The sequence below is a fragment of the Corapipo altera genome, unplaced genomic scaffold (assembly GCF_003945725.1).
Source record: "Corapipo altera isolate COAL_440 unplaced genomic scaffold, ASM394572v1 1, whole genome shotgun sequence".
NCBI classification, from domain to species: domain Eukaryota; kingdom Metazoa; phylum Chordata; class Aves; order Passeriformes; family Pipridae; genus Corapipo; species Corapipo altera.
This window is the reverse complement of record NW_020884873.1, coordinates 29,656,119-29,674,470: the sequence shown is the minus strand read 5'-3', so window position 1 is coordinate 29,674,470 and position 18,352 is coordinate 29,656,119. Positions and strand designations below refer to the sequence as shown.

The 18,352-nt window shown below is 37.8% G+C and overlaps 1 protein-coding gene across 3 annotated transcripts in view; it reads right to left on the bottom strand.

Moving 5' to 3' along the window:
• The window catches only part of OSBPL8 (oxysterol binding protein like 8), an 88,641-nt gene that overhangs the window by 53,305 nt on the left and 16,984 nt on the right, over positions 1-18,352 (bottom strand). For 2 of the 3 annotated variants that reach the window (XM_027654306.1, XM_027654315.1), the window contains exons 2-3: positions 5,718-5,823; positions 223-259 (exon numbers count right to left, since the gene is read on the bottom strand). In XM_027654306.1, coding sequence (XP_027510107.1) covers positions 223-259; positions 5,718-5,759 — 79 coding nt within the window. In that variant the 5' untranslated portion in view covers positions 5,760-5,823. Of the gene's footprint in view, positions 1-222; positions 260-5,717; positions 5,824-18,352 lie in introns of those variants that run through there. The other variant, XM_027654324.1, reaches the window with a different exon arrangement.

The following is an 18,352-nucleotide window of genomic DNA, read 5'->3' as shown; positions in this document are numbered from 1 at the left end:
TTTCCTGCTTAAAAAAAAACCAAAAAACGTTAAGGTAGGGAAACAGTCAGATGAGTGGTATGCCAGGCAAAATACTTTTCCAACAGCAAATTTTCATCATACTTCAAATTCTCAATTATGATAAAGAAGAAAACCTAGTATTTAACCCAGCAGTCCATATGCAAAATATATGCTATTACGAACATATATGCAAACATACTGTAGGAGAGAGGAGTTACTTACTTGATGGTCCATGAGAATCTCTGTTCTCACCATGTTGCTGTGTACACATACAATTGAAGAACGAAGAACAGCAAACATAAAAATCCAGGCCAGGAAGAAGCAAGTGCACAAAAGCAGCAGCAGCGGGAAAGAAGAAAGACAATTAAAACAGTGTTAGTTCATAATTAAAATACAACATGCACCTCAATGCCAAAGGCAAGACCTCAAGAGACTTAGCAGACCTTAGTTCAGAAAAGGTGAAGCAACAAAACTGACAAATATGCTTACAGAAAAGCCATTATTAGAAGCTATCATTAGTAAACAGCAACTACCTCAACTGCTTATTCTGAGTGGAACTTTTCCACCAGCAATTTAGTGCTCATATGACTTGATACACAATGTTTTCAAAAGATTGAAGCTCTGAAGAAAGCTGAAATAACACAAAATTTGTTTCCAAAACCATTCCACTTTCAGACAAGAGTTTTGGAAGGAAAAAACCTTTAACACCATCAAAAACATGCAAGCACCCACTAATGCTTGATCCAAACCTTACTGCTTTTGCACACAAACACAAAAGTAGAAACCACAGATTCAGCTCATCTACGAACACAGGTAATATTTTAAATTGCTTAGGATGCAAGACAAGCAGTGCAGTTTTAAATTTAAGAGGACATTTTACATCATCATCATCATGGCTAGGCTTCGCAAATGAAGATTTAGGAAGGACATCAAAGTACTTCCAAAGAATCATGTAAAAAAAAATTATTTGTGGTCCACTGAAAGCATCAAATATAGGTACTAGTGGAGGGTAACTACATAGTAATAGCCTGTACTCCTTTCTGATATCTGATCTGAAATCTTTTTTAAATCATTGCTAACCAAGACCAAAATCAAGGCTAAGATCCCACTGTGCTCAGCTGTGTACAGATGTAAGGCAAGTTCCAACTATGTGTTAAAGGATTTACTACATTTGAAAACTGTGAAAAGGAGAAAACAAGTATATTGATCAGCATGAACATTTCCTCCTTAAAAATAAATCCAAACATGATGTATCTTCTATATCCCCAAGAAAAAAAACTTATATTCCATAAAGAAGAGAAATTCTTGCCCTGCTTTATAGAGGATCCAATCTTGCCTCTCTTTATCAGGACTAAACAGCAGGAAACAAAAAAGAGAAAAATCATAATCAAAATCTTTGCAAGTGTCTTCGCTTGCACTCCTGATCTCAAAACAGATTTTTTAATACATTTCTTTTTGTTAACCCTCACATCTGCCTAGGGGTGTTAAATTGACAGTGCAATGTGCAAATGTAAAGTATTGCAGTGAGAATATAGCAACTGCAGTACACATCATTAGAAATGTGAGGCAACCCTTCTTTCATAATTCTGTAGTTTCCATAACAAGATTTGATTAAACAAAGGCTGAAATAAAATATAAGCAGACGTGGTAAATAACCTTCAATTCCTGTCAGAGACTAAATTTACATCAGAGTGAAATGCTGCTAAGGGAACCCATGAACTTACCAGGCAGATTTCAGTACTAGTACATGAAAAGTATTCAAGAATTCAATGGCTTTTAAGGCAAAGTGTTTCTTTTAACGTACAGATAATATAACTGCAGATTAGGAAACAATTTTTGTTTGGACTGGAACTGTACTACCCTACGCTGATTTTAGATTCAAGAGAATAGTGACTGACAAGAGAGCAAGAAGCCTGCAGTAACTGTACAGAGATCCAGCAACTGACTGAAGGACAGAAAAGAACACTGCTATTCAGCACTGGTCTGCTTTATTTCACACTAAAAGTTGGAAAGCAAGAGCACAGATCTGGAAAAATACACTGTAAATGGACATATAGGATCAGAAGTGTCAGAGACTGAGACAGTATGTTCACTCACAGTGAGTACTTACATGTTGAAGAAATAAGAGTGAAAAAGCACCTCAGCAGATTCGGTCTCACTGACTGCCTCTCAAGCAGCCCTGGCCAAGATACAACATGACACCACAGAGCAGGGCAACCTGTCACCGGAGACGATGGTGCAGGGGCTTTTCATGTAAATATTTTAGCACTGCATGGTTAATCCTATGAACTGGTACAAACAGCTCCTACACCAGAGGCTGAAACACAAGCCTGTCTAACTCTGTCCTTGATCTTCTCCAATAGACATTCTGTTTACACACCAAACTACCTCCGTTGCTGGTCAACCTCCTCTCTTCATTAGATGTATTTGGGCCTGTGTATTTACCTAAAATATGCAGAATATATATTTCTAAACACTGATGCAAGATGTTAAGGTACTGAAGTGAGACTATTTTGGGCAAAAAGACCTCTTCGTTTTCTAGTGGCCTACTAAACCTCTGTCATCTGCAATTCATATATCTGCAGATTTGGGATTCAAACCACTATAGGAACAAAACATGACAGTTCTACTACTTCAGTGTTTGCTCTGAAAAGACTGTTCTCAGGACATTCCTGTCCATCGCCTCCCACAACTCTTATTCTAAATATGCAAAATTAAGAAAAACATATGCATATTTCCAGAGACACAGCCTACTCTTACTTTCACATTATATAATTGATGACTTTGATTATTACACATTACAGAACAAGTCCTTTGACAAGGCAGGTTCTCAACACTACATGTTTAATTTAGCTTCTACTGAAGCACAATTTCCTTAAAATGTCACTACCAAAACATACAAAGCCTAGCCCTCCTCACAGTAAAGTTTTTGAGTAAGATTTAGGAATAAAACCAGCAATATAAAGCATCTCATGAGACAGCAGTCATAATTCTGGTTTTATACAAAGGCAGCTCATGTGCTTCAGAAAAGCACTATTTTTAGACATTTCATTTCTCAGAAATAAAACTAATAACAACTGCTACTAAACTTTAAGTTACATCTGCCAAGTTGTCCTGAAAAACAAAATTCTTTTCCTGTTGAATATTAGGGGAAAAGAAAAAGCATATGTCATACTAACATGTCTGAATCTCATACTACAAAAGATTAGTTTTTTAAATAGATTTACTAGTTTTACAATCAAAACCTACAGTTACATTTTTAATAGAGTTGAAATGCACATTCTAAAGCCAAGTTAGAGTTTTCAACCCTGCTGAAGACAGACTTTTCCTGAAGGCAGTTGCTGAATATGTGTAAATCATTAAGATTATTCCAGTTACATTTAAATTCAGGACCACTAACCCAACCTGCAAGCCTGATCAGTAGAGAGGACCTCTATTCTATACTTCAAGGAAAAAAGGTACTTCTATGTCTATTGATGTATTTAAATAGCAAGGACTGACTGTACCAGCTATATCACAGGCAATTTATTTATTAAATATATGTTTTGTTAAAATATAGAGGTAACTAAAAATTAGTAAAAAAATAATTTTGAAAAAGAATAGTTTTTACCAAACATTCCCATGTAATGTTCTGAATTCTGAGCCAGTGAGGGCTGTTTAAATTAAACTACTATTTTATAGAAAGATAGGCAAAACTGTTCTCAAACAAGAACTCAAACCAAAGGTTCTAGTATTTTGCATTGTTTTAATAGTGCCAGATTACAAAAATAGTTTGCTGAGTTGTCACAGCCTTTGTGTTCAGATTTATTGCAGTATGTATAAACCTAATTGTTAGAAAATATAAGAATTTAATGTAAGACTTTTCTCCCTATATTGATTCTGAAAGGATCACAGTATTAAGTTCTGTAATCTCCTCCTCCGTTTTTTTGTTTATTTGTTTGTTTTGGTTGTGTGGTTTTTGTTTGGTTGGTTTTTTTACACACAAGCCAAAAAAAAAAAACAAATTAGAAAGCTGACACCTCTAAAAAAGGGCTTTTTCAGGTACCTCCTAGAAACACCCTAAAGAACTCAAAATGGTGGGAAAAAAATGTTGATGAGTATTCATCATGCATGTTCCACCTCACGTATTTAATGAATTTTAATCAGACAAATGGAACTTAAAACCAAACCAACCTATTGCATCTAAAAGTCTGGAATACAGAAAACTTTTAAACATGATTTCAAAAAATTTAAGATTCTGGGAAGAGTCAGGATTTGCATTGATTCAAGGTCTTCAAAATTACTGGGTCAATCTCTCTTAAAATGTATATGGGGTTTTTAATATTTAATTTTCACTTTTTTTACTATGATATACACCAGATCAAGAATATTAAACTACCAGATAAGCTTTCAAAAGCGTTTTTAACACCTGCATGCAAAACAAAAAACTTGATGCTGTAACTGCAGTTAAGACAGACATTTACCCCACTAGCTGATATTTTGGTAAGAAATGCTTAGAGCAGCATATAACAGTATACCATCAGTCAAAAAAAATTATTCTGAGATTACACTTTAGGTGCCTAAGCGCATAGAACAAAAGGCAATCTATCATTACACTTACAATTCTTCTGAAGGAGACTTGGTAAGACATACAGAGACTCATTTCAAGATACCTTTTAAATACCATGCTATTCTGAATGCACATCACAAAAAGAAGATTAGCACATCTTATGTTACTTTGAAGTGTTTTGTAAATTGGTACTTTTTTATTTTAGGAAACAAGGAGCAGAACAACTGAACTAACGGGATTTTTTTAAAAAAAAAGTCGACAGTCGATACTCATAGTACGTTGCATCTAGGATATAGATGTGTTGTCCATGTAACAAAACAATGAATTTGTTTATTACAGGAAAAAGTCAAGGATTTTCTTAATGCACTACAAAATAGTTTTTCTACAAATTTATCACTTCAGTTAAAAAAAGTAATAAAACACTTGAACAAATTAATAGCTCTGTGTAGTAGCTGACTGTCACAAATAAAGTTTGTCACTAATGAAGTGTTAAACTTGACCTTCACCACAGTTACAGAAAATATATCTTATTTTTGCCTTTGGGAGGCAGTGCTTTCTATCATGAAGCAACTCTGGAAACTGAAAAACATTTCCTGCTTCAGCTACTAGAGTGCTTCTACATAACACAGCTTGTGGAAAACCAAATTCTTAAATAATTTCAATATTACAATGATGATGAAGTGTGATACTACTCACTAGCCTTTCCTGGTTTTAAACTGTGCTTAGAAAGAGCTTCACTACATCAGAAATTTTGTTATCAGTACAGATTATCAACTCTTAACCTTAGACTGCTCTGATAACATAATTATCATTCCTCCTGCCTTTTCTGCTCCTCATTCCACCAAGAAATACATTATTTTTACTATTGTCCATAGTCACTAACTAGCAAAATGCCAATTAGACAGAGAAATACTTTTTTTCTTTGTGACTCTAAGATAAAATCAAAAAAAGTAAATCAAATCCAAAATCCAAATGTTTTTTGACATTCAGCCTTCTTGCCATGAGAATCTAGGAAATGGTACATGACACTACGCGATATTTGAAATACATTCACCAGAAAAGTATCAATTCAAACCAAAACTGAAAAGATTCAAGCCATTTTACCCTCTCTCTGCAAAAGTATCTTCACATTCATCTCATTACACAAAGGCACATTTAAGTTACTCACTGAATTTCTATCAAATTCCCCATCAACTGGAGTCGTCTCCATGCTGAAAGGGCCTGTTGTCTGTCTCTCTATCAATTAGAGTTCTTCCATCCTGCTGCTCGAGATCCTAGAGAACAAAAATACAGTAATTCAATTCCAATCTGTTAAGAGACCTACACTTTATCTTCCATAAGTTTTAAGAGTGTAAATAGTCCTAAATGCAAACTCTGCATTTTACAGTTGCTTGCAAAACATGGACATTTACCCAGAAAAATCAACTTTTTAGGAATGGATAGAATAGTTTCAAATAAAATGGTCAATACAAAAGCTACTCACACAGGCAAGTATTTACTTCTACAAATAAGGAAAAGTTATGTAAAAAAACCAGAAACCCACAGGTTTCTTGCTGTATTTCCCCTTGTTTCAGAGTTCCCAGCAGCCACAACACTCCCACCCCACAGGCACACAAGTTGTTTAGGTACAGAAAAAGCTGTTCCAGAGCAGTCACAGTTGTGGGCTTCCCAGCATAACTCCAAAAACAGTCATGTATTGCTTTGTGGAACCAAGACACAGAAATTAAATAATTTGTGCAAGCCAGCACCCTCTGTGGCAGAGCAGGCACTCAGCTAGGGGTCACCACACACAGACAGAAAGCAATGCCTCATTCTTTAAGTGTTTCCTATTTAATTTTGTTGCAAGAGAATGAAACCTACAATCAATCGCAGTATTCACAGCACATCTGAAGTCACAAGTGAGACAAGAAAATGCTTTGGAATCAAGCAAAACTTGGTAGAAAAAACATGCTTTAACCACTTATTCATTTAGTGGGTTTCAGGGGAGAAGCAGATCAAATTGGGATGCCTACTGAGATGTCCAACTACAGTCACTGCTCTGCTGGTCTCTACAAGGCCTCCATCAGCAAGATGCAAGCAGATGAGAAAGTTGTACACTGAACTGTGTGAAACAGGGCCATCAGTATTCCACAGAAAGAAAACTCTGTGGTTCCACTCTCAGCAAAGCCATGCTCTCTCTGCCCTTACCATCAGCCAGAGAAAGTGTTTGATCAGAGAATTACCCCAAGGGCACATTTTTCCCTTTCATTTTGTCTTGGGTGGAGTGAGGGGGCAGGAAGCACTAAATTACAAACTAGATTGCTAAATCAACACTTGTGCAAGAGCAGGGGTAGCATGGAGATGGTGGGGTTTTTTTTAAGATAGGATGTTATCATATCGTGCTCAATGTATATATCAAGCTACAGCAAGCTTTAGTAGAAACAGTTTAAATGAGGACAGAAGGGTGAGGTGGGAGGAAGTCAAACAGATGACCAGAATGCACAAGGTCTTGTGTTTCAAGGCCTGCCTAAGAAATAGACACTCATGAAAACAAATATCACTATAAAGAATAAACATTTATTCAACTACTTTTAATGTTTTTATTATCCTGTTTGTTTTGTATTATGCAAAGCACATTAGAATTTTTCCTCAGGAAAAACATACAGTATTAACACACTATAGCAATTTACCATATATCACTAAAACACAAGAGGAAGCATTAAAAAAAAGTTTAACAAAATGACTGAGTGCTAACAAAATTGCAAAGTTAATAGTTCCCTATGACTTAGTCCAAAGAACTGATGAGGATATTACTCAAGCCCCTGAGTAATTAACTGAGGTGGCACGTAACTGGAAAGCATAACTGGTAAGCGTATGGCTACATGTTCTCACGTAAATTAGAAACAGCAGACATCTGAAAGGAGATTACTATAAGTGATTAATTTGCATTAATAAAAGTAAAGATGGCATTACCACAGAAAGAAGAGTTCACCCCAGAAGGTCTGTTTCCTGGAGCAGCAGGCACTGCAACGCATACCTTCCACACCCCAGCGCAAGGATGCAGAACTGGGTAATGACTTGATGTCTGTTCCTTGTCATCTCTCCCCCACATGCCCATTTTAGGTTCCCTTATTAGCAGGAAATTCAGCAACACCAGACTGCATGCATATTCAATTTACGGAAACACTAAACTCTTTTAAACAGGATGAAAAATGAGTTGCATAACAAACAGATGTATGCACTGATATTTAAAGCAGTTTGCCAGCTTTTTTTAGTTATGCAAACTTGCAACCACACTCAAGTTATCTGAATAAACAGATCTTTCCTGACACAGGAACATTTACCCTAAAAAACTTTTAACCCATCTCTATATTTAACATTTTTCAACTCTTAATTTTTATTGTCAATGCTCCTGGTGTATTCTGCTCCTTTTGTTCACATGACCACAGCCACTACATCCCCTCCTTATCTCAGTCTCAAGAGCAGTATCATCAGACAAGTACCACACTGTCTAACCCCTAGCATTCATGGCCACTTGTGGTGCCCAAGACGCTCATAATCCAGCAGGGTCCCAAAGGCTGCAGTGAAGTTTTCTGGGAGAGGGGAGGAGAAAATTCAGCCTGCTCATGTTTGACCAGTAAAGTAGGTGCAGAAATGGTTAAGGACTACCTTCCCTGACATTGCTTAGCTTATGAGTAGACAGCCAGCTTGGCTTATTTTTCTTGGCAAAATGAAAGCTAAAAGTGAACAATATTGCTTCTGAAATATGCCAAAATAAATATCAAGGAAGGAAAAGGGCTCTATCAGCAAAAGGAGAACATATTTATTTTGAAAATTACAGAATGCTTCTAACCATCTGAGCCCCAAGGCTTTGAAACAACGTTCTAATCAATGTAGGGAAGGGGAATTTATTTGTAAATGCAGCCAGGTTACTATGAGGGGTGCTTCCACAAGTGAACAAGCTCTTTTTTACTTCAGCTAACCCAACCATTAGATTTGAAGATACAACCGATGTATAATTTTTGGGGTTTTTTGTTTTTGTTTGTTTTTTTTTTTTAGCTTTTGGGAGACATTTATGACATGCCTTTGCTGTTCTCTCCACATTCCCAAGTGTTTGCAGTTTGGTTGGTTTGAGGTTTTAATTAACAAATGTTCCTTCACAAACAGAATTCTTAAAAGCTTAAGTGTTCAGGAGGACACACACACAAGCTGAAATTATTTGAAAATAACTATATGATGGCATCCAGCTAGTCATCCATTTTTCTTTTACAGACAATGGATACAATCCAGCTCTTACAAAGGTATTGCTTATTTTAACGCAGCTGTACCTATCAGACAAATCATGCCACAAAAGAAGCTATTTCTCTCCAACTGTGAAGAAGGTTGAACAGGTCAGAAACATACCTTTAATGCAGGGAAATGCATCCCTCTTATCACATGATCCATAACCTGTTAACATCTGTATTCCATCTTAACTTATTTTTGATGATCATACCAAACTGTGTGGTGCAGCTGACACACTGAAGGGGAAGGATGCCATCCAGAGGGACCTTGACACACTTGAGAGTGGGTCTGTGAGAACCTTAGGAAGTTCAACAATGTCAAGTACAAGGTCCTGCACCTGAGTTGAGGCAATCCCAAGCACAAATACAGGCTGGGTGGAAAATGGGTTGAGAACAGTCCTGAGAAAAACGAATTTGGGATACTGGTGGATGAAAAACTGGACATGATCCAGCAATGCACACTTGCAGCCCAGAAAGCCAACCACATCCTGGGCAGCATCAAAAGAAGCATGGCCAGCAGGTGACTCTGACAGGTCACTCATCAGGAGGTCTACTTTGCTCTCACAAGACCCCAACTGGAATACTGCATCCATCTCTGGGGTTTCCAAGATATTAAGGATGTGGACCTGCTGGAGCAAGAGGAAGGCCATGAAGATCAGAAGGGCTGGAGCACCTCTCCTATGAGGACAGGTTAGGAGAGTTGGTGCTGTTCAGCCTAGAGAAGAGAAGGTTCCAGGAAGACCTCACAGCACCTTCCAGTACCTAAACAGGGCTACAAGGGAGCTGGAGAGGGATTTTTTACAAGGGATTTTTGTCCTAGTGATAGGACAAAAGAGAATGGCTTTAAACTGAAGTAGGGTAGGTTTAGATTTGATATTAGTAAGAAATTCCTTACTGTGAGGGTGGTGAAACACTGGAACAGGTTGCCCAGAGAAGTTGTGTATGCCCCATTCCTGGAAGTATTCAAGGCCAGGTTGGACGGGGCTTTGAGCAATCTGGTCTGGTGGGAGGTATCCCTGCTTATGGCAAGGGGGTTGGAGCTACATGGTCTTTAAGGTTCCTTCCAACCCAAACCATTCTATGGTTCTATGATTTTAACAGACTGCTTCGGTCATTTGTAGTTTTTGTAACTATTTGGGTTTCAGTTAGTTCCACCTTGAAAATAGGAAAATCCTCCTTGGGTCTCCCACATAAGGAAAGGAAAGCATGCATCAATGAAAGCTACTACTCTGCATGAACAGGATCTTTTTTAACTATCTACACACATGGATGCTTAAATGTCCTGTGGGAAGAGGTAAGAAGACAACTCCCATCAATTTAAAAAAAATATCAGAAGCCATTAGATGTATGCCTCAATACCATAACGTTACACGATATTTTCTAAGATACAGTAACAGATCACAGAACAAAAGCAGCACAAGTTGGGTGCCTTGGCCATGAGAGAAGACTGTGGCAGCAAGCCTTTGTTCAGTCTTTTAGAGATCAGTGGATTTGGCAGTGCTCTGCATTGACTTATAAATTCCGTAAGTTAACCAGATTACATGAACTTTTACTGTAGGGAATGTTTGTTTAACCGAATAAAGGCATTAGTAGGAAATACAACCCCCTTTTTCTGCCAGTATAAAAAAAGCTCCTCACCAAACATGATACTTGTTCCAGGCACATTAGAGAATTTAGTCCTGACACTGTGGCAGTAATATCCTATTGGAAGTACTTTTCTAACATTAAATCATAATTCAACCCACAAAAAGACTCTTCTTCCCCTTCTCCCACAGCTTAGCTTCAGTTCCAACACGTCACTAAATCTGGAGAGTTTCATCAAGAGTCTTTGCCTGATCTCATGGCTGAAATGGGTTTTGCTTTCTCCCTAAGTACTATCACCTACAGTCATAAGATATGGCATTTGCACTGCGATACTGTTTTGTGATCTGTTATAGTATCAGTATCTTGCACTCCAGCATCACATCTCACGGGGAAGGTACAGCCTCACCAGTGATCTGCCACCAGGCAACACCAAGTGCGTGGTGAAATGGCTACTGCATGCTGATCCGGTCTTTCCAAAGGAGAAGTGTTCTCCAGGGCTCTGACCTCCAAACTGACCTAAGTTCTGCTGGATGCCTGACTTCTTTACTTAAAGCCTAAAATAAGTAAAAGCACTTAAATTGCCTAAAATGTGTATCAGATAAGAATATACTGCAATTTTTTTTAAGATGACACAGGCATAATAATACACTGATTTCAAAGATCAACATGGCAACAAGGACAGGCAAGGCATGCTAGGAAAACAGAAAACTAGTTTTTCACACTGATGTCAAGAAGGATAAAAATTCACCCAGGTCCTTGGTTTGGTCACCATCATAGTCAAAAAATGTTTCCTGATGTTGGGACAAAACCTCCTGTGTTTCTGTTTGTGCCCACTGCCTCTTGTCCCATCACTGGGCACCACTGGAAAGAACCTGGGTCTGTCACCTTTATACCCTCCCTTTAGCTATTTATACATATTCATGAGATCCCCCTGAGCCTTCAGTCCCAGCTCTTTCAGCGTTTTATCATAAAAGAGATGATCCAGGCCTTTGATCATCTTCATGGCCCTTCATTAGACTCTCTTCAATATGTCCATGTCTCTCCTGTACTGGGTTGCCCTGAACTGGAGCCAACACTCCAGATGTGGACTCACCAGTGTTAAGTAGAGAGGAAGGATCACTGTTCTTGACCTGCTGGAAATGCTTTGTCTAATGCATCCAAGAACACCATTCCTCTTCTTTGTGGCAAGGACATGTTGATGACTCGTGTTGAACCACTCATCCGGATAACCAGGTGAACCCTAGGTAAGCAGTTCTGAAGTGTGGTTATAAGTGCATTCAGTTCTGTAAGATCCATAAGGAAGTTTAAGCTAACACTCTTAAGAAAGGTATCTAAGTGCTGAAACAAACAAATAAAAAGGAACAAGTTTAATAGAAATTAAGAGCTAGCAGGTATAGGATCGGTTTTAAGAGATTAAAGGAAATCTACTTTCTAAATCTAACTAGGGTGATCAAACCGAGGCTCTCAATCTAAGTGTAACTCATGCTGTCATTGAATCCAGTGGACCAGAGGAACTGCAGCCTCCTAGTTGTAGTGTAAGGCCACAGATCATCCATCCCTCTTAGCTAACAAGTCCACACACCAAGTACACTTCATTAACAAGCTAGAGATCAGGCCAATTTCTTGCACATGATACAGTGCTACTGCATGCCAAGTACTCTGCGTTTGTTGTGATTAGTTCTGAGAAAGCAGGAACTGAAGCTCAGTTACTGGTAAACATGGAGAAGGGGCAACAGGGTAAAATATCAGCAAAATATCTGGTAAACAAAGAAATCACGATTTTTCCTCAACTCTCAAGCTAAGCATCTTACACTATTAAGAACTTGGAAGAACTAGGAAGATGTTGCATTGTGCAATTCTAGAAGAGAAATTCGAGAGTTGAGTACATCTCTAGGTTCCTTCTACTGTTAAGTCAGTCCAAATGGAAGAGCTTGACAAAAATCAGTAATTATATAGGAGAAGTCATAGGTGACAAACGACAGTTACATTAACTCTGAACTGGAATGTTTGAATGCTCAAAAGTCTGCTACGAGTATAAGCACAGCAGAACTCAACAACTGCCTCAAGTCCCCCAGGTATACTGTGATCACTTAATGCTATCAGCCACCAAATCTACCTGTACATAACACTTCCTTCCACCCCACGTTTCATCATCTGCCTCTTCATTTCCCAAACAGTCCACATGCAAAGAACACTATTTCCTCTGTTTCTGTAGTGCTCTTTTCAGAAGGGGAAAAAAATATAAAATACCAAAACACCAAAAAACAGGAAATTTGAAGCTTAAGAAAAAGACCTGAAAACATCTCTCATCTAGAAATAAGTTAGTGAGGTATCTGGACTGTGCTTCCACTTGCCATCTTTTGAAAGAGTTAGATGGCAATGAACACCAAGGAAAGTGTAGCAAACTTCTGAATATCCACTGCAACGTTAATAATTACTACTTTAGAGACAAGCTTTAATAGATTACTACCAGACACAAACTTGTCCTGATAAAAATACAGTACAGAAGAGATGGTAAGAATAACCATCAGATAATAAAATCCATCATCCTCTCTAAAAGCTAAATCCCAAGGGTTCAGGAGTCCTTTGGCCATTGAAATACACTTCAAAACTCTCCAACCTGTCCCACTCCTCAAGATATATATTCTGCACAACTGTTCCCATAATTCAAATGAGTTGTTAGTCTTAATAGTAAAAATGTCTGTTTCTTCACTTACAGGTGTCTAGTTACTTAAAGCATTACACAGTTTGCCTCCACAAGACATTTTTACTTAGGGCTCAATCTAACTTTTGAGTGTAAGAATAAGAGAGGCAATAAATCATTGGGTTTGTTCATTTAAGCTAGAATCAGAGAGATTCTATGAAGCTTCATAAAATATCCAGAAGATTTTTTTTTTTTGCTTCATTGTGAATTAGACAAAGAAGATTTAAACCTTAAAACACCAAATCTAGCATTTTATTTTTACATACATTTTAGTTTTTACATTATTTTACTGCAGTACCAGCCAGTAAAATAACTATGTGGATGCTATGCAGAACCTTAAACAAGGTTAAATTGGCCAATGAGAGTTTTGGTTTTGAAGAAAAAAGGATGCACTCAAAGTAATGGTTAGACACATTGCAAACCATATTCCTTAGATACATTCCAAACCATATTCCTTTCAGAACTCTGCCCTGTTATTTAAGGGTACATTTGCTGTTTGGGCTTTGCATTTTTCCTGCACAATGACAAAATCTAAAAGAAAGCAACATGTTAAATTTAGTACTTTAAGTCAAGGAATCCTGCCTTTCTTCTAACAGCATTAGCAGTTTTCTTTCACATCTGTGAAGGTAATACTAATAGTCTTTCACACACACCTGCATCTCCTCAGACATCTAGTTAATTCATGTTCATCTAGAACTTTGCATTAGAAACCAAGATGCCTCTCATAATAGCTCAGAGTATTAAAAAAAAAAAAAAAAAAAAAAGAAAAGAAAAAGGTTGCTCTGCACTGTGATGAGAGGCCAGATGGCACCCTGTCATTTTTTCTCTCTCATTTTGGCAGCTGTATGAAGATGCATTGGGACGCATTCTTTTAGAGACAACTGAAAGGGATTAGGAGATTACTAGTCCCCCACACCTGGTCCTTACCACCTCTTTTTCCACTGTGACTGCTGCCTTTCTGAACTGTCTGTGCAGGTGGTCCCTAAACCCTCTTCTGTCACAGAACCCCCCCTATTGCAAATTATTTTAAACAGACGCCCACAGAATGCACATAATCTAAACTGAGCTAGGTCAAAGGACTCCTATGGGTCTGGCATAGCAGCAGAACAGCTGAGGGTCATCTTTTAACTCACCTCCATTCCAACCATAACAGCCTGTGTAAGCACAGACACACAGACACACTCGCCCAACACCTGCAGGATATGATGGGAATCGAGCCAAGGCAAAAGGAAAAGCAATGTTGTTTTTAAAGGTTTTCCTGAAATGAAAAAGTAAGATAAATCAGCAGATATGTTTCCCCAGTCAAGCTGGACAGGAGGCAGAACAAATCCTTCTGTTTCTGATGCCAGAGTGGAATCAGTTGCCATCCTGAGAGGAGATAGATCTGGATTTCCTCTGCATGGAACATTCCAAAACAAAATCCAACCTTGCTTTTCCTAAAAGAAATACTTCACCTTGACAGACATTACTGTCAAACAGAGAGTCAAAGCATTAAAGAGAAAGAAAAAAAAAAAAGACCATTTCAAGACTATGAAAAACATTTTAAGAATATGATTAACAATTCATCCATTGTGCTGAAAAAACCTCAAGAAGGTATTAAAAGTCTAATATATCAAATGATGTATCTAAACATCTTACAATGAGATCATAGATATAGAAATATTTTAAGCCTTACTTGCAGGTCAAAAATACAATCAACTGTATAAGGAATAAAGTTGCAGAAAGCTGTTCTGAGAGTATATATAAACGATTGCTCTCAAAGGTAGCAAGCACCACTGGAAGTAGTAATAATTTTTTTCACCAGCAAGTACTGTTGAAGAATAGCATTAATGTGGAGTGAATAAAATAGATGATCTTTATTCATCCAGAGCTCCCAAAGACCTACCAGTACAGAATCACTTTTCTGTACCCCAATGGCTGTATCAGCGAAATAAGAATTGATATTACCTCTCTGGGTCCTGCTAATGAGCATCATGAATACATTTCACAGGAGCTCAGGTAAGAGAGTAACTGCAATCCTAATTTCTGCTCTAAACTGAAACACATAAAATAGAAAAATCAATGGAAGTTCTAAGATTAAAAGTGTGAAAGAAGACAACACAGACAAACATGTCTGAGTTGAGCTGTGCTTAGCTGCAACACAGTTATGTTTGAGAGGTTTTTAAGAAATGGACTTTCTACAGGATTAAAATTGGATATTTCTAACAGGAACCTAATGTTTATTCCCATGTACAAGTTAATTTCCGTATCTTGGCAGCACTGCCTCTTCTTGATATTAAAATAGAGTTGATGACAAAAGAGATGGCCTTCATTTGGATTTCTTTTGGCTAGTGCTAGAAGGTAGTTTCCACAATTTCAAGATAGATGATATCTGTATGAAAATTTAGGAACAAAAGGTCAGAGTAGCCTACTGCAATAGGAAAACCTCTAAAAATCCTAACTTAAAGTAGCAGCAGGTTCAAACAGGCAGTGATACTATCTGGCTTACACATCATGGTTTATTAAAAAGATTTAGAAAGTCTAATTTAGATTTCCATTGTTGATGCCAAGTTTATTTTTTTTCACTCTAATACTGAATTAAAATAAGCTGATGAACATAACTTTGCTTTTCAGGTGTCAGTGCTATTCTACACATTCGCAATTCAGAATCTTTCATAGGTTTTTTGGCGGGGTTGTTTTTTTATTTGGGGAAGTTGTTTTTTTATGGGAGTTTTTGCATTGTTTTTGTTCTGTGGGGGTTTTCTAAAGACAGGAAAAAAATATTACAAATGGACTTTGTACAGCCTTAACAAGGACTAGTGCTTTTAGCACCAAACATCCAAGCCTGTTTTCTGAAGCAACTGAGTAACTGCTGATCAACTTGGATTTGGAACTGCTGCAAGAATCTCACATAGCTTTTAGTTAACCAGGATACTAATAACATTAAAATGACATAGCTTGATCACTGGAACTGTAAAATATTGTTGCACTGCAGACTTGGCAGGTGACCTAGTACTAAACCCCTTGTTTACCCACCTATTTCTACAAATTACATGCTCCTCCATGACATTTCTTTGGGCAAGGAGAAGCACCTAGCCTGCCACAACAAGCAGCTGTGGAAGAATTACAAGCATTATCAAGTGACAACAGGCCTGTAATTCACAGCCCTCAGAAATCAGCTCAATATCACTGCCTAATGGAAGTCAGGCAACTGCTCACACTCTTTGCAACAAACAAACAAGGAACTTATAAAAAAATAATTTTTGCCAGAGCTGAAAATAGAAGGTAAGCCTTTCACACATCGAAGCCAGCCCTCAAGCACAAGAGTTAGACATTTTGTTCCCAAAGCTATCCCATTTCTGAAGAGCAGAATGCTTTTTGCTCCCAGTATTGGGAGGAGACATCAAGATTCTTCACAGCAAGAAACACATATTATCAGGGTACATTTAACATTTTGCTTCAGGGACCAATAAAGGAGATACTTTCTTCTCTGCCTGCATGAATTTAGTACACGTCATGGTTGGGATAAAGGGTTCTGTTCCCTGACAACCAGGGAGTGGTTGTAAGCATGTACAGGAAAATAAAGTCTTGACACTTCCTTGAAAGTTCTTTGAAATGCTTCAGAGAAGAAAACAAAGAGAGAAAAAAATAGCATCCTGGACAAAGAATTATTGTGTTCAAGGCTAAACAAATATTTAATGGACAAGGCACATCCTCCTGCCCTTCCACCCAGTCTACTCCAGTAGTGGGAATTCTCTTTCCAATAAAATGGTTTAAGAGGGCCATCAGACAGCTTGAACACCTGATTTAAAGTGAATACAATCCTCTCAGCTGTGCAATACCATAGCATTGTGTGATAGGAAGTTTTGAATCCTGCTTCTCCACCATTCTCTATCCAGCCCCCCAGTGCTCATTTAGTTAAGGGACTCAGAACAGCATGGTGCAGGTTGTGAGAGACATAACAGAGTTCAAGAATGCAGGGTCAGACAGAAGACAGGCACAAGTGCTTGGAAGGAAGGATGCAACACTTGTGAGCTCAAACAAATTCTGTTGCTATTTTTATAGTAAGTAAGAATAATTCCAAGAAAGAATGTATTTATCTTTCAAAAGAAAAAACCGACATCCCTCTCTTTTACAGCATTACCTCATTCCAGTACTATCACCCAAACTGACAAGAGTTATCAGTTAATAACATTTTATAATTTACTTTCATATTTAAAATTACACACAATACCAAGATAACACGAGCTAAACTACCAAGATAATATTAGCATAAAGCAATTCAATACCCTGCATCTCTGCCACAGCAGTTAACTACACCTCTGTGTATAATGTTACACATTTTATTCCCTTGGAAATACATCTGTAAGCTGCTTTCAAGTCTGGCATGTAGGAAAAGAACGAAATGCTAATTTCTATACTTCACAATGTATATGGAGCCAGGCAGCAATAGCTCAAAAGCTGTAACTGAACAAAAACACATGTCCAACTTACTCATAGAGTAAGAGTGTTCCTGGGGCACATCCCATCTCTGACCCTCACTTTCACACATTGCACTGGTATGTCGGAAGGAGGAAAACTGCATGTACTCCTTTACACTTCCTGCAGGAGCAGCTGTAAGAGTAACCAGCACTACATGCTTCCAACTACGTGCAATGCTAAAAGGGGTGATGGGAGAAGGCTTGTGGTCCTGCATTTTCAGTTCACTGTTAACTGAGTGCCCAGACTGAATATCCAAAACCAGCTGTCACAGATACAAACCAGTCAACTTCAGCAGGTACACTGTAGTTACAACTAGAGTCTTTAACTTCTAAAAACTCTGATTTATCGAAGAAATCTTATAATAAACATGTAGGAGAGTAAAAGTTTGTTGGTTTGTTTTTTTCTCAAAATTGTCAAAAAGCACATGTAATATTGATTTCAATGACATCAACAAGCATGCAGAGCCTCTGATCTCAAAAACACCTCAAAAACACAGACATACATAATCTTTCCCATAAGAAAGGATTTTGTTCCTTCCTTTTGCAGCCCTCAACAGAATTCAGAGAAGGATGAGTTGTCCGCCTCCTGATGATCACAACCTGAGAAAAAAATACCATAAGCCAGTAGTTCTTAATACAATGGTATGTTTTACACTTCCGTGATGGCTTCTAGAAAGTCTGCGATATTCATAATTTCAGCTTTTTCATATTCAAGTTGTCTGCAACAGACACTGAATATAAAATTAAGGTAACTCCAGGAGTGCTATTAACTTGATAAAATCCAGATTTAAAG